Source organism: Leuresthes tenuis, unplaced genomic scaffold (genome assembly GCF_036924035.1).
Source record: "Leuresthes tenuis unplaced genomic scaffold, fLeuTen1.0.hap1 SCAF_5, whole genome shotgun sequence".
Taxonomy (NCBI): domain Eukaryota; kingdom Metazoa; phylum Chordata; class Actinopteri; order Atheriniformes; family Atherinopsidae; genus Leuresthes; species Leuresthes tenuis.
Window position 1 is genome coordinate 22463054 of NW_027325359.1, and position 15024 is coordinate 22478077.

The 15024-nt window shown below is 39.2% G+C and overlaps 1 protein-coding gene across 3 annotated transcripts in view; it reads left to right on the top strand.

Annotated features, from left to right (window-relative positions):
* Positions 1-15024, top strand: part of aass (aminoadipate-semialdehyde synthase) — a 47010-nt gene that overhangs the window by 12640 nt on the left and 19346 nt on the right. For all 3 annotated transcript variants that reach the window (XM_072386457.1, XM_072386458.1, XM_072386459.1), the window contains exons 11-16: positions 1581-1692; positions 1898-1957; positions 2471-2538; positions 8565-8686; positions 13388-13517; positions 13998-14108. In XM_072386457.1, the coding sequence (XP_072242558.1) occupies positions 1581-1692; positions 1898-1957; positions 2471-2538; positions 8565-8686; positions 13388-13517; positions 13998-14108 (603 nt within the window). The remainder of the gene's footprint in view (positions 1-1580; positions 1693-1897; positions 1958-2470; positions 2539-8564; positions 8687-13387; positions 13518-13997; positions 14109-15024) is intronic.

The following is a 15024-nucleotide window of genomic DNA, read 5'->3' on the forward strand; positions in this document are numbered from 1 at the left end:
AACATGAAATAAAAAACATTCTTGCAAAGGATTAGAACACATTTTGTAAATGTTTGGTCAGTTACACAATTTTCGTAGCTCAGGCTTTAGCACATGCTATTTGAAATGAAACAATGGATTTATTAAAAACAGTTTACATGTTTAAGAGACATTTTAAGTGTTCACTTGTGCTTTGATAGATCTAAATCGCATAAAAAGGAACTGTCAAAAATGGGCTTTTTTTTACTCATTTGACCCTTTTTTGTTAAGGGAATGAGTTAAGGGTCTTTTTTTTGTTTGTTTTTTAGTACTACATAAAATTTTAGCAACTGATGAGGAGGAAGTTATATTCTGTTTTGGAGAACAATAAACATCCTCTCCACAGCATCCTGGCAGGTCAGAGGAGCAGGTGCAGTGAGAGGCTCATCTGACTGCGCTTCAGGACTGAGAGGTTCAGGAGGTCCTTTGTCCCCACAGCCATAAGGCTTTTTAACAGTGATTGATGACTTTTTTCTAAAATTTATTTATGTATTAATTTATTATTATTTTTATTGTTGTTATTGTTGTTCTAATTTACAATCCTTGTAAATAAATATATATATATATATATATTTTTTTTTTTTAAAGAAAAAATTTTGAGCTACTAATTTTGATCCCCCACTGGCGGATGAATAAAGTATTTTTCTATTCTATTCTATTCTATTCTACCTTAGCAATAGTTCCAAATGATGACATCAAGACATTCCAGATCACTAGTTGGTCAAAGATAGTTCTAACTTTGCTTTGTAGCAAGCCCAGCATACACCTGCACTCATCTCTTAAGATGGGAGTTATTCACAAATCTCTCAGCACGTTGGACAGAAGTCAGGCAGAAGAGGGGGGGGCGGAGTGAGCAGCAGCTGACAGGAGCTCATTTTCATTTAAATGGACAGACACGAAAACTGAGCGCAGAGTGCTACAGACAGGGTACAGAGAGGGCTGCTGTGCTTGATCCATAAGGAATTTGACCAAATGATTTCACAGACATGTCATTAAGGTGCCTGGGATGTGTGAACTGGTGGAAAAGGGGTATAATTGTTCTCCTTTAATCAGTATGTCATTCGTCGTTGCTTTCCTGATGGTTATTATTTAGTAGACTTAGGTCCTAGCAGAAGTCATACTGCAGCATAATCATTCTAAATTTCTGATGATCACAAACAGAAATTAGAAATAGCAGCATTTTCTGAGATCCTTATAAATATCCTTTGTTAAGGCCATGACACTTTGATCAGACATTTCTAGATCACTGTTGTTTAGTTTAAAGAAGACAACCACTTACAACATATATATTTATTTAATACAAGTACACCTGCTTAAATAAAGTGATTCACTCCATTACCAGAACAAATGTGCTTATCCTCAGTGTGCTAGAACCAGCACTCTTGATAATTGCTCTTAAGAACAGTTTTGTGGGATGCTTAGAACACAAGTTTGTTTTGGTCCAGTGAGAAATGAATTTAAGTGATAACACTGTTTATATTTAATATAGACAATAGGATGAGAAGTTGTTGATCTTATGGAAGACTAATCACTAAGCAATATTTTGCTTGTGCTCCTGGCAGTGTGGAGGGAAATGGAATCCTCATGTGCTCCATTGACAACCTTCCTGCTCAGCTCCCAATTGAAGCCACTGAATACTTTGGAGACAGACTTTTCCCCTACATCTGGGAAATGGTAAGATGTCTAGACTTTAGGTGAGGTAGTTTTGTCATGCTCTGTGTTGCTTTCTGCTTCTGATTGATTTCTTCTGTAGCTTGCTGTGAAGGAGTGATGTAACAAATTTTAAATTGGTATAATTGTTATAAATTAAACCTCCAACAAGACTTACCTACCAGCCCCATTATTTTTCTTGATGAACCTTGTATTTTGTCATTACCAGCTGCCTTCAGATGCCACCAGACCACTGGAGGAAGAAGAGTTCAGCCCACAAGTCAGAGATGTAAGAATGGTTATCTCAGGTGTTGTATAGTAATATAGTAAATTAGCAAAGATAAAGTTTATGAATAAGAATTTTATTTTATGATGATGAAACAAAAAATAATCAGCACATTCATTTGTTCATTATTTTTGTTTAACTGATAACAGTATGCAATGCATCCATGATCATTTACATGTTGGTAATATATGCTGAGTGTATGCGTTGCAGCAAAGTTTGAAGCCTCAGTGACACAAATAACCTGTGTGTGTGAGTAGAGTTTATTGTACTGCATATTTTCAGATCTCCAGTATTATATCCGCTCGCTTGGAATATTGGTGAAGGTAGTACCATGGAAACGATCAGATATCCTGTAGTAACTACAATAGAAAATCATCAGTAGAGTTCAGCTGTGCCACACCACATGGAAAATTGTCGTTTACCACTGCAGCAGACTTCCTGCTTCATTGCCTGATATTAATTTTGTTTACAATTTTGTGAGATTTAATATGACGTTTTTTCCATTCTTTCTACAAGGCTGTTATCACCTCTAATGGAGTTCTGACCCCAAAGTTTGAGTATATTGAAAAACTTCGAGAAAGAAGGTATGTCTTCTTTCAGAAGAAAAGTTCGATAATGTCATTCAGTATGTCTGCCTAACTTTTACATTTGATATCTAGCAAGTGCCCTCCGTAATGTTAGGGACAACGTCACATTTGTCTTCGAGTTCCCCTTCTGCTCCTCAGTGTAGAATCTAAGTCAAACAATTCAGATTTGATTAAAGTGCACATTCCTCCAGACTTAAATTCAAAAACATTTTCGTACATCGTGTAGACACTACAACACTTTTTTTGCATTGTCCCCCTCATTTCAGGGCACCGTAATACTTGGGACAATTTGCTTTCAAGTGTGTTTCGTTGTGTTATTAGTGCAGGGATAAGCTACGTACGCTTTCTTCTACAATTTGGAGTTTGTGGTTGCCATTGTTCAATATGAGAGTGAAGCTGTGCCAGTGAAAATCAAAAGCTATTATGAAGCTGAAAAACAAGAATGAAATCATTAGACAAATCAAATAAACTTTAGTATTACCAAAATCAACTGTCTGGAATATCATTAAGAAGACAGGATGCGGTGTCAAGCTCTGTAATTGCAAATGGACTGGTAGACCAAGGAAGATCTACACTGCAGATGCTAAGGAAGAATCCTCAATATGATAAAAGAAAAAAATTCTCAAATGCCTGTCCAACAGATCATAAACAGTCTTCAGGAGGCAGGTGTGTCTTTCTCAGCGACTACTATCCGTAGAACTAAAAGAAGCCTTTTGCATGACAAGTGAAGTGAAACATCTTCAAGATCCAAGAAGAAGTCCAGTTGCACTCAGCCAATCTCTTAGGATTACCATGACCTAGTTGACCGAAAATCTTCATCAACATATTGCCTTGCACTTTGGGAAGAACACCCTCAGAATGGTGTGGGAGTATGACAAGCTGTCAAGAAAGCTTGAAGACTACAAGACCCGCCTGCGCTTTAATTTGAGATGCAGACAATGTAGAGTAATCCCCATCAGTGTACAGCTTAGCTCTAATATCAGAGGTCACAGAACAGAACAAATATTGTTGAAGGCTCAAAGCCAGCTTCTCAATGAATGGATAAGAATGGTTCATTTTACCATTGATGCACTTACTCACAAGATGGATCTGACTCACCAAAAATTGTCAGCATTTCTACCCAATACAATCACAGAGGATTGTGATTAAAAATTTAAAAAAGCACTTTTACAAAGAAGCATGGCTGTGCAATGGGATCTCCAGTGTCCCCCGTTGTGGCTTTCCTTTATATGGAAGAAGTGGAAAACAAAGCACTGAGCTCATAGAAAGGAACAATACCAAGCCACTGGTTCAGATATGTGGACAACACCTGGTTCAAGATCAAAACTTAAGAAGTGGAGACTTTCAGAGAGCACATCAGCTTGGTGGACAGCAAGTTCACAAGAGAAGATGCGAAAGACCACATGCTGCTTTTTTTTTACTGTGCTGTCTACATTGAAGAGGATGGAATTCTTAACACTGAGGTTTACAGAAAACCCACACATACAGACAAATATCTGCTTTTGACTCAAACACAAACTGGCAGTCATGAGAACTCTACACCACCGGGCTGAGAGTGTAGGCTGAGGGAGAACAAAAGGACCATCAGCTCTCCAAGAAAGCTCTTCAAACATGTGGATACCCAAACTGGCCTTTGTTAAATCAGCAAAGACTGTTGGACCAAACCACACTGTTAGAGAAGCTAGGAGTGACATACACAAACATACTGTAAGTCCATATGTGGCAGGAGTCTCAGAGAAACTTAGAAGGATCTTCTCTAAACATGACACTCCAGTGCACTACAAACCCAAGAACACCCTCAGACAGAGATTGGTTCACCCAAAGGACAAAACACCAAACACAAACTGAGTGGTGTCGTGTATGCAGGAGTGTATGGATCTCTGTATAGGAGAGACCAAACAACAGCTCCACAAGAACATGGCACAACATAGGAGAGCCTGAACTGAAGAAGCCTTTCAGAGGGGAGCTGAAACGTCTTCAAGATCCAAGAATAAGTCCAGTTGCCCTTATTGTAGCTCTTATGAATGAATTCTGAGATGTATGGAAACGTCTTATCTGCTCAAGTTCCAGTAAATGCCTCTAAATTCTTTGGACAGCACTTCATCCTGCAACAAGATAATGACCCCAAACATACTGCTAGTGTAACACTAGAGTTTCTCAAAACTAAGAAATGGAAAATTCTTGACTGGCCAAGTTTTAAAAGGAAAAGTCCAAGCAGGAGTAGAATGTGGCTTCAGTAGAGGCTTGGCAGGGCATCACCAGGGAAGATACTCAGCACCTGTTGATGTGTGTCAGTTGCCAACTTCAAGCGATCATGGTGTGTAAGTTATATGCAACAAAGTACTAAACATGACTGCTTTATGTACTTGCCATGGCTTTGTCCCTAACTTTATGGTCTATGTATAAAAATGGTTGTAATTTCTACATGGTGGAACTGATATGTATTTAAATGACTAAATTAAAGTGTGGAATGTGCTTTTTAATCATGTCTGAATTGTTTGATTTAGAATGTTACTCTGAGGAGCAGAAGGTAACTCAAAGAAAAACAGGTCTTTGTCCCAAACATTATGGAGGGCATTGTACATGTTTAAAGTAAATGGTATTTGTTTTGTGTTTAATTAGTAATTTCTCATTTGAAATGTTTATTATGAGCTGTGTTAAAAGAGAAAAAAAAACTTGATGCACACCTGTTTAATCTACGAGTTATTGCAACCACTTTAAGGATGATTTATCTTAAGATCACGAGACAGGTAATATTTGTTGTTTGTTTCTTATGTTTTAGTAGCTCCCCTGCTTTCTTTCCAATATGTAGAGGTCTTTGATAACTTTCTAATGACTGTAATATTGTGCTTTGTAGTACCCTGCCATGCTCTTTCACCTTTTAACTGATCCTTTTAAAGTATGTTTTAGTTTCTGATGTTTTAGCATCCTTCAGCTGGCAGTGCTACAAGCTGGATACAAAGCCTCTAACTTTCACCTTGTGGTTGCTCCTGCACAGTGCTGCTCCCTGTGTCTGCTGTGACTGCGTTTACACCTTGCATGGCTAGCACACTAATAGACCACCTTTGCTAGCCAACTGCAGAAGCTGGAGTTTGCCCTTGGGCATCAAGTGGTAGAAATATCTTCTCTTCTCACTTAACATCAAAATCGTTATCATTCATTATGTCGAATCATTTCACCTTTTTTGATCTATTTTCATTTTTTAAGAATGAAGATGAATACCAGTTTAATTTATATGCTTCTAGTCCAAAGATTAATTAATTTATCCTAGTTTGGCACAAAGACTGTGAAACTGCTAGCCACTCTGAAGTAAAATACCTTCAGAAAGTATGTTCACAACACTTCAAACCATACTGACTTAGAAGATCATACCATCTCAGACTATTAGCATAGCTTGTAATTTGTCACCTTGTTTGTGAAGGGCATTGATTTTTAACTAGCATTTAAGACTTCAGATTATGTTTGCTAATATTTGCTCAAAAAAGTTCCTATTAGTTTGACTTTGTGAAAAACAGCCATCATTTCCACAGAACTGATTTATATGTGCTCTTCAACCAATTCTGATCTTTTTTGACAACTAATATTTAGTTTTATTTCCTCACCACCATTCCCTAAGCCTCCCCTATAACTGTTTAGAGCCCCTTTGAGAGGCCTGCATTAAACTTTTACCCCCTTTTCAACCAGAGCAGTTGCAGTGCTGATTCAGGGCTTGTGCGAGGGACAGGTCAGACAGAGTAGGTTATAAATGATTTGGCTTTTCTTTTTTTTCTTTTTTTTTTCTTTTTTTTATACAGCCAGAGAGCCATGACTGAACCATATCATCCCATCATTTTAAATGTCTCTTTAGTATATGTTTGGCCCTCTCTCCGCTGTACTCTGAATTTCTGTTGATGACCATAGTGTAGAGAGACCGTTTATATGTTGCTATTTTTACAAAAGCAACAGATTACAGTATTTGCTTTTTGCCGTATTTCTTGGCAAAATAATGTCTCAATATCCCCAGTCTATTTATACACGCTGTTTCGAATGGGCTCTAGACATATCAGCTAACTTTATTAATACACAACATTGTTTGTGAACATATCTGCAGACACTTTTCAGTTCAGATGCATACGGTAATTGTCAATGCACATTTGGCAGTCTGATGTAAGCAGTTCTTTGCTCTGGTCCAGCAAAAAGTAAGTGCTAGTTTAGCGCTGGAGTTTTAGAAGTTGAAATAGAAAGACCTGCGACAATTTCAGAGTTACACTCCAGCTCTTAACCACACTGAAACCACTTTGGTGGAAATGCCTCTGCTGTAGTGAGACTTTGTTACAACATAACCTGACATGCAGCTCCCCACTTATATGAATGCACTTTGCAGTGGTGTAACTGGTTCCCTTGGTATACTTCTGTGCCCTAATGCTTTATTCAAAAATTTTCTTTGAAATAAAACTGTCAAATGTTTGTAATTGTATTTGTGTGGCCCTGTGATGGACTGGTGACCTGTCCAGGGTGTACCCTGCCTCTCGCCCAATGGCAGCTGGGATAGGCAATTTCAGAACAATGTTACACGATGAAGAAACACTTTGAAACATGTTAATACTCAATTGTTTACAGTACATAGAAAAATCTAAAACGATTCAGAGAATTTGGAGACATCTATATGTGAAAAGAATATGGCTGAAAATCAGTTTTGGATGCCTTTGATCTTCGGGCCCTTAACTTTATCATTGAAATCCCTGAATGGGTTCAGGAGACAATGGCATGGAATTTCTATTCCTAAATCAATTCTGATTCATTTATTAGAAAGAAAAAATGGTCAAGAATGCCTTGTAGTTTTACTGAGTTTCTGTGCTAAGCTGGGATTGTTGGATCAGCAGCAGTGCTCACATTAGAGAGATTAATTCGATGCTTTCTTCTCACTCGTAAAACAGAGTAATTGTAATTTGCATGGTTATCATTTACATGTACTCTCTATTATCCCAAATCCCTATTTTGATTTTCTTAACTTTTTTGGCTATCATGAAAACGCTATTTCATTCACTATTTATTTAATTTGTTTGTGTTGATCAAGCTCAAAACAGCCTTGCTCCTCAGGGGCTCAATGAATATCTGAAGAGGTTTGAACCTCTTCTTTAGTGAAGCACCAAAGTGTACCCTAACTCATATTTGGGCCACCTCCCAAACTTAGTTTTCTTCCAACTTGATACTAAGTATAATTTTTCAGAATAAGCCCTGCCACCAAAATCTTAATCCTTTTGATTAGAGTTTGGCGCCTTAAGATATGTGAACTGTGGAAGAAATTCTCTTGGGGGTGCGTTTATATTTTCTCCTTTAATTAAGGTTATGATTGCCAAGCTGACTTCCAGTCAGTGATCCTGCAACACATGCATGTGTGTTGCATTCAATTAAGCTAGAGCTAAGAAGTCCAGGGGCCCACTTCTGAGAGATTTGAAGTGGTGGGTGGTATTAGTTGGGATAATGAGGCCACAGATCATTCTAATATCTTTATTACATCACTGTACACTGCTAGTGTACAACAATAACATAGGAATGCTTGTGTTGTTGTTGTGCTGATGTGAAGATAATCAGGTTTGCAAAATCACACTTTTTGACTCAATACAGTTGTTTAAAGAAGAACTATTGGTTTTAATTAAGAGCAAATGTGTATTGTGGCTTTAGTTGTCACAGTTTGTTTCATATATGAGAAGTTTAACTAGTTTTTGTACTTCAGTTCTTCTGTGTATTGTTGAAGTCCACCAATTTCCTGACAGCAGAAGTTTGTAGTGGATGCACAGTCACTGATTTAAGATTTTATCATTTCTCATCCTGTAATTCCCCCATCCTCGAAAGTTAGACATGTAGTTTTAACATAATTTAATTAGCATTCTGAATTTCCCCGTGTTATTTCCAATTTTAGAAATGAATGTTGTTTGTCCTGTGTGGCTCAGGGTAACATATCCTCATCTGATGAATGGAAACACTGAGCCTCACTGCAGTCACACTATCTTTCTGACGTGATTCAAATGGGTTATTTTTAGGGCGAAGGCCCAGATCATGGCGAAGACTGGCATGAAGCGAGTCCTGCTCCTGGGTTCAGGATACGTCTCTGGACCTGTTGTTGAGTATCTAACCCGTGATGAGAAGACCCAGGTTACAATTGGTGAGTCTGTAAAACACTGAAAAGTGTTGTGTAACTCAATGTGCTTCCTCCAGGACATGGAAATGTCAGATGACAGAATAGATGATTTACTGACATGCTTGAGCTTACTATTTAGAGAAGACCGTAAGGCAGCGTTGGACAACTGTTTTACTCAGACAACTGTGAGGTTTTTTTTGTATTATTGTTGGAAGGAGCAACATTTAGGAGCTCTCGTTTAAGTTCCTCAAAGAGCTATGCAATAGGATTGGTTGTATTAAATTGATTTATTTTTGGATGCATTTATTTACAAGGAATACATCAGAAAAAGACAGTTGTATTGGAATTGAAAATAAAGTTTAATGTATAAAACTCACAATTGTACCACTTGTCTAAGGTTTTGTCAACACATACACAGGTATTTTGACATTGTGACAAAGACCTAACTGACGTTTTGTTCTGTCCTGTACCTGTCCTGAATTGTCCTGTACCACCCCCAGGTACTTGTAGGACTGCACAGTCTCTATGTCCTCCTCAATGCAGACTGACTGGCATGATGTTTTAGATCTCCTGAAATCCACCACCAGCTTCTTGGTCTTGGTGGTGTTCAGGAGAAGATAGTTCTTTTGGTCCAGTCAGTAAAGGCCTCCACAAGGTTCCTGTACTCCCCTTCCTGTCCACCACGCACACATGCCACAACAGCCGTATCATCAGAATACTTCTGTATGTGGGAGAACTCTGAGTTGTACCTGAAGTCCATTGTGTAGATGGTGGAAAGAAAAGGAGCTAAAACTGTACCCTGTGGAGCCCCAGTACTGCATTCCAACATTCCAGAAACACATCTCCCCGTCTTGACATACTGTAGTCTGGCAGTCAAGTAGTCTTTATCCACGATGTCAGGGAGGGGGCCACACCCATACCTACAAGCTTGTCTCTCAGTATGGGAGGCCGCATGGCGTTGAAGGCACTGGAAGCATTTGCCCGATGCAGCATGTGCAGAATTGCATCTTCCACTCCTATGTGTTTCTGGTAGGCAAACTGGAGGGGGTCAAGGTCCTCAGCAACCTGCAATCTCATGCAACGGACAAGGAGCCGCTCCAAGGTCTTCATTATGTGAGATATCAAAGCCACCGGTCTGTAGTCATTCAGCTCCACCAGTTGCCCTAATTTGGGCACTGGTATGAGACAGGAAGTCTTTCACAGCACCAGGACTTTTTCCATCTGAAAGCTCATACTGAAGAAACTCTGAAGAGGGACTGCTAGCTGTCCTGCACAGTCCTTCAGAAGCCTTGGACACATTCCATCTGGGCTGACAGCCTTCCTTGACCTAGGTCTCCTTAACTTGTAGCGGAGGTTGTACAATCACATTAGTTTTCAACAAAGATTCAAACACGAGTAATACCAGCAATCGCCTTAGGTTTCGATGGATACTGAGGCTGACAAGGTCTGAAATCAGATTTTGGTGTTATCACTACAGCTTCACAATTTTTTATCAGTCCAACATATTTGTGTTCCCAAAGTTTCTAAGGGCTTTTCTTATAGAGCAGGGATGCATGTTGCAATTGTGGCTGAAAGGAAATGAGAAGTGTGTGTATCGGTCTGTGACAGAAGTTGCACTGTTCATGTGGTGTGGAAGAGAGACTCATAAGATCTCTTAAAGGCTTGCAGAGACTCTAAATACAAACTGTGCTTGTCTGGAGTAGGAGTCCAGTCACACATATTTTTACACTGTTTCACAAATTTAATAGAAAATTTAATAGAAAATGTGAAGTTTTTCCTTGCGCCGTGTAAGAGTTACCAACAAAGCAGACGTGTGTGTTCCAGAACAGATCAGTGATCATAATGTGACTATCATGACGACATTGCTGGAAGGCCAACAACATCGTCTGACTCTCTCAGGCGAGCAGAATGTGTAAATGAGTAAATATGTAAACATCTGACATCGATCGATCCATCCATCCATCCATTTTTTTATTCACTTGTGTGATGTATGGTTGCAGAGGCAACAGGTCCAGGAGAGAAATGCAGACATCCCTCTCCCCAGTGACACTCTCCAGCTTCTCCTGTGGGATCCCGAGACGTTCTCAGGCCTGAAGGGGCATATGATCCCCAACAAGTCCTGGGTCTACCCCGGGACCTCCTCCCAGTAGGTGTGCCCAGAAAACCTCCAAAGGGAGGCGACCAGGAGGCATCCTAACCAGATGCCCGAACCACTTCAGTTGACTCCTTTTGATGCGGTAGAGCAGTGGTTCTGCTCTGAGTTCCCTCCGGATGGCCGAGCTCCTCAATCTGTCTCTAAGGCTGAGCCCAGCCACCCTCCTAAAAAAAAAACCATTTCAGCCAAATGTATCCGCAATCTCGTTCTTTCGGTCACTACCCAGATCTCGTGATTGAAGGTGAGGTGCAGTTGACAAAAAGATGGACCAGTAAATTAAAAGCTTCTCCTTCTGGTTCAGCTCCTTCTTCACCATGACGGACTGGAGCAGCGCCCTCATTACCTACCACTGACAAAGCCCCAATCAGTCTGTCCATCTCTCGCTCCAACCTGCCATCACAAGATGAACAAGATACCCAGATACTTAAACTCCTCTGCCTTAGGCAATCACTCATCCCCAACCTGGAGAGAACATTCCACCTTTTTCTGGTTGAGAACCACAGCCTGGGATTTGAAAGAGCTAACCCTCATCCTGGCTGCTTCACACTCAGCTACAAACCGCTGAAGGTCCTGACTAAAGAAGAAGCTGAGATGCGATCCTTAGGTTCCCAAACCAGACACCCTCTTCTCCACAACTACGCCTTTAGATCCTGTCCATGAAAATCACAAACTAGATTGTGACAAGGGGCAACCCTGGCATAGTCCAAAACTCACTGTAATGTGGATGTGGAAACAGCTGTTGCTTTGGTTATACAGAGACCGGATAACTCATAAAAGTGGCTTCGGTTCCCCATACTCCCCCAGCACCCCCCACAGAATCCCTTAGAGAACACTGTTGCTTTTTCCAAGTGTACAAAAACACATGTAGACTGAATGGTCAAACTTCCACGATGCCCTCAGTAACTCTGTAAGGGTTAACATCTGGTCTAATGTTCCACGACCTGAGCGAAAGCCACACTGCTCTTCCTGAACCTGAGGTTCAACAATCGGTCGGGGCCTCCTCTCCAACACTCTGGTGAGCCACTCCACAAGAGTTGACTCAGGCCTGCATGCAACATTAAAGAGGTGTGTTAGCCAGGACATCCCCACCATGTCCAGAGCCTTTAGCATCTCAGCGCAAATCTCGTCCACCCCTGGCGCTTTGTCGCCAGGAAGCTTTTTGACGACCTCAACGACTTCGACTAAGGTGATGGACGTATCTTCCCCCAAATCCTCAGATTCTGCCTCCTAAAAATGGAGGACATGCCAGCCAGTTTGAGGAGATCCTCAAAGTGCTCCTTCCACCGTTCAACAGTATCCTCAGTGCATGAAAGCCCTTAGTCATGAGTGCAGACTTTTCTCTTTTTCATCTGTGGTGTTTTTTATGTGCTATGCCTGGGTATGTTAAGTATCACTATTGAATAAACGACACATTCAAGGGTACAAGTAATGCTGTTATATTGCTTAAATGGCTTGATTTAGTTATCAAAGTTTCATTTTCTTAATAATAAAGAAGCTGTGTTTATCCATTCTAGTTCTCTTATAACTGCATGCTGTTATAAAATAACTTCAACTCAAATCCTTAATCATTGATAAGTGTGCGTGCATGTGGCATGTCCCAACTAAAAAACCTGCCCACCCTCTGAGAAAATAGTTCCAGCGTCCATGTCTCTCCATCATTTTTCTTATTCACCATAACTTCGCTGATGGTTAACCAGCCATGATTAAGCAGTGTGTAAATATATTAAAAAGTTGGTATGTGAAGAATTTGAACATTGCACACTGTGGCACACTAGATTGTTAAAGACGCATGGGCTTGTGTTTAATAATTTTCTAGTGCCAGAATTAACCAATCTGTCTCAAATTACGTGAATGACACAGATATGACGATATTTAGAGGAATGTTTGAGATTTATATTTTTAACCCTACCTGCAAGTGATGAATACTCATTGGAATGTGACTTTACTGCTGACAACTGCCATTGCAGTAGATTTTTTTTCCCATCAGCAGCTAGAGGAGGTCCCACAGTCCCACTTATGAAAACAAACAGATAGCATTGTGTTCCTATCAGACTAACATTGAAATATTTGTGACAAAGTTATCCAATGTTGCTAAAACCACTACAGGATATGGTCATTTTTTCCACACACACCTGGGCATACTTCAGACCAGTGAGAAATACATTAAAATAAGATTGATATATTTCTCAAAAAGGTGGCCAAAACAAGTTTCAAAGCTCAATACATAATGAGTTGTTAGAGCTTTTAAAATCAAGGATGTAGACTAATTGTATGCATGTACAATGTCAGCAAGAAGCTGAAACTCTTAAAGTTTATTTTTATTACATGTCCTGATTTCATTCATCTTCTTCTTCTGAGGTTAAACCACTCCGATTTGATTAATGAATATCCTCTGCACAAAAAATCCTCATTTACAGTTTTCACAATTCTTTATGCTGAGCTTCCATTACACATCATTGAAAAATAACAATTGTGTAGAACGCTAAGGTGATCAGGGTTTGTTGTCTCTTAACCCTGTACACAACCTATATCTGAGCATGTTTCTTTTTGGTGTGCGGTTTGGCACTCAGCGTCGGTGCTACTGAAGCAGGCAGAGGAGCTGGCAGCCAAATATCCCAACACCATCGCTGTCACACTAGATGCCAGCAGTCATGAGAGACACCTTGACTCTCTGATCAAAGACCATGACCTTGTCATCAGGTAAAGGGGGCACTTAAATGGAAACTGTTTAACATGTGGGACAAATCACCTTTCTCTTTTTAAATGTAAACTTGAATATTTAAAGGGAGGGTAGTTATTTAAAACAAATGCTAAAATAATATTGTACTATTTGGTAAATGTAATGAAATGTTTTTTTTTTCCTTTTATTGTTGTTGTTATTAATATTGTTGTTTCCTTGCCAATTTGTTTGTCTGCTATTTTTAAAGTTTTCTTCAGTTGTGAGGAGTTGTCAAAAAGTTGAAATCATTTTTATTGTCAATTCTGCCATATCTACAGGACATACAGATGATTGAAATTCTGTTTCTCTCTAAGTAATGGTGTAGACAAATATGTGCAATATATCTTTATATATATTTGTTCCAACTCAACTCTACTCTACACACTCTAACTAAGCCCAAAACAACTTTAGATGAATTCAGAGGGCATGTTTGAACATTATCTCTTTTCCCTGCTCCTCAGCATGCTGCCGTACTCATTCCACCCACTCATCGCCAAACACTGCATCAAAAGAAAGGTAAACATGGTGACTGCCAGCTACCTGAGTCCCGCCATGAAAGAACTCCAGAGCAGGTGATGACCAAGTACACAACATTTTAGATTTAAAAGGATTTATTAAAGTTTAATTGTCGATTGATTGTACAATTGTTGATCAATTGTATAACATCTTCTGTTGGATAGAATTCAGCATAATTCTTTTCAGTTTTAAGAATGTTCTGTAAGTCACTGTAGTTGTTCTTTATAGAATTACAACAAAACTACACTGCACCTGTTAACAACGTTAGCTTTCATCATCTATGGCTACGGCCATGTTGGGAAACAGGCTTTCCTGTTTTTCCTGTTTAGAATTAGAATCTCTAAGTAGAAATAAATGTACAGTGATTTGACTGAAAAATACAATTGAGTACCATGTAGTTGACTGAGTACCATGTCAACTACATGGTACTCAGTTGAAAAGATGGGCAGTAGTGGAGATTTTCTTCTTAGTGCTTCAGTTGTAGTTTCTCAGTATTTTATATTTACCAGCAGTAATTACCAATAATACACTGTAATTTCAATGTATGTTACCTGGTAAATACTTTGCACTTCGGCTGTATTTTCCCTGTATTTACCTTCATTTACTAGTGTAAATTACACAAGAACATTCTATGTTTTACCTGGTTAATACCTGGCAATTAGCATGCTGTAAAATATTTTACCAGCTAAATACTTTGTACTTCAGCTGTAGTTTCCGTATATTTACCTTCTTATACTGGTGGTAATTACGCAAGAAGACGCTATGAATTACCATATATTTACCTGGTAAACACCTGGTATTTAGGGGACTGAAATTGACTGAAAACAACACAAAGGTGGCTGAAATAAAACTAAAACTTTAAAACTACAGACTAGCAACAAAAACACCATCCATAAATGTTGAGTCGCGATTCACAAACACAATTTTCAGTTTTACAAATGTTTTTTTTTTTCACAAACAAAATTTTCAGTT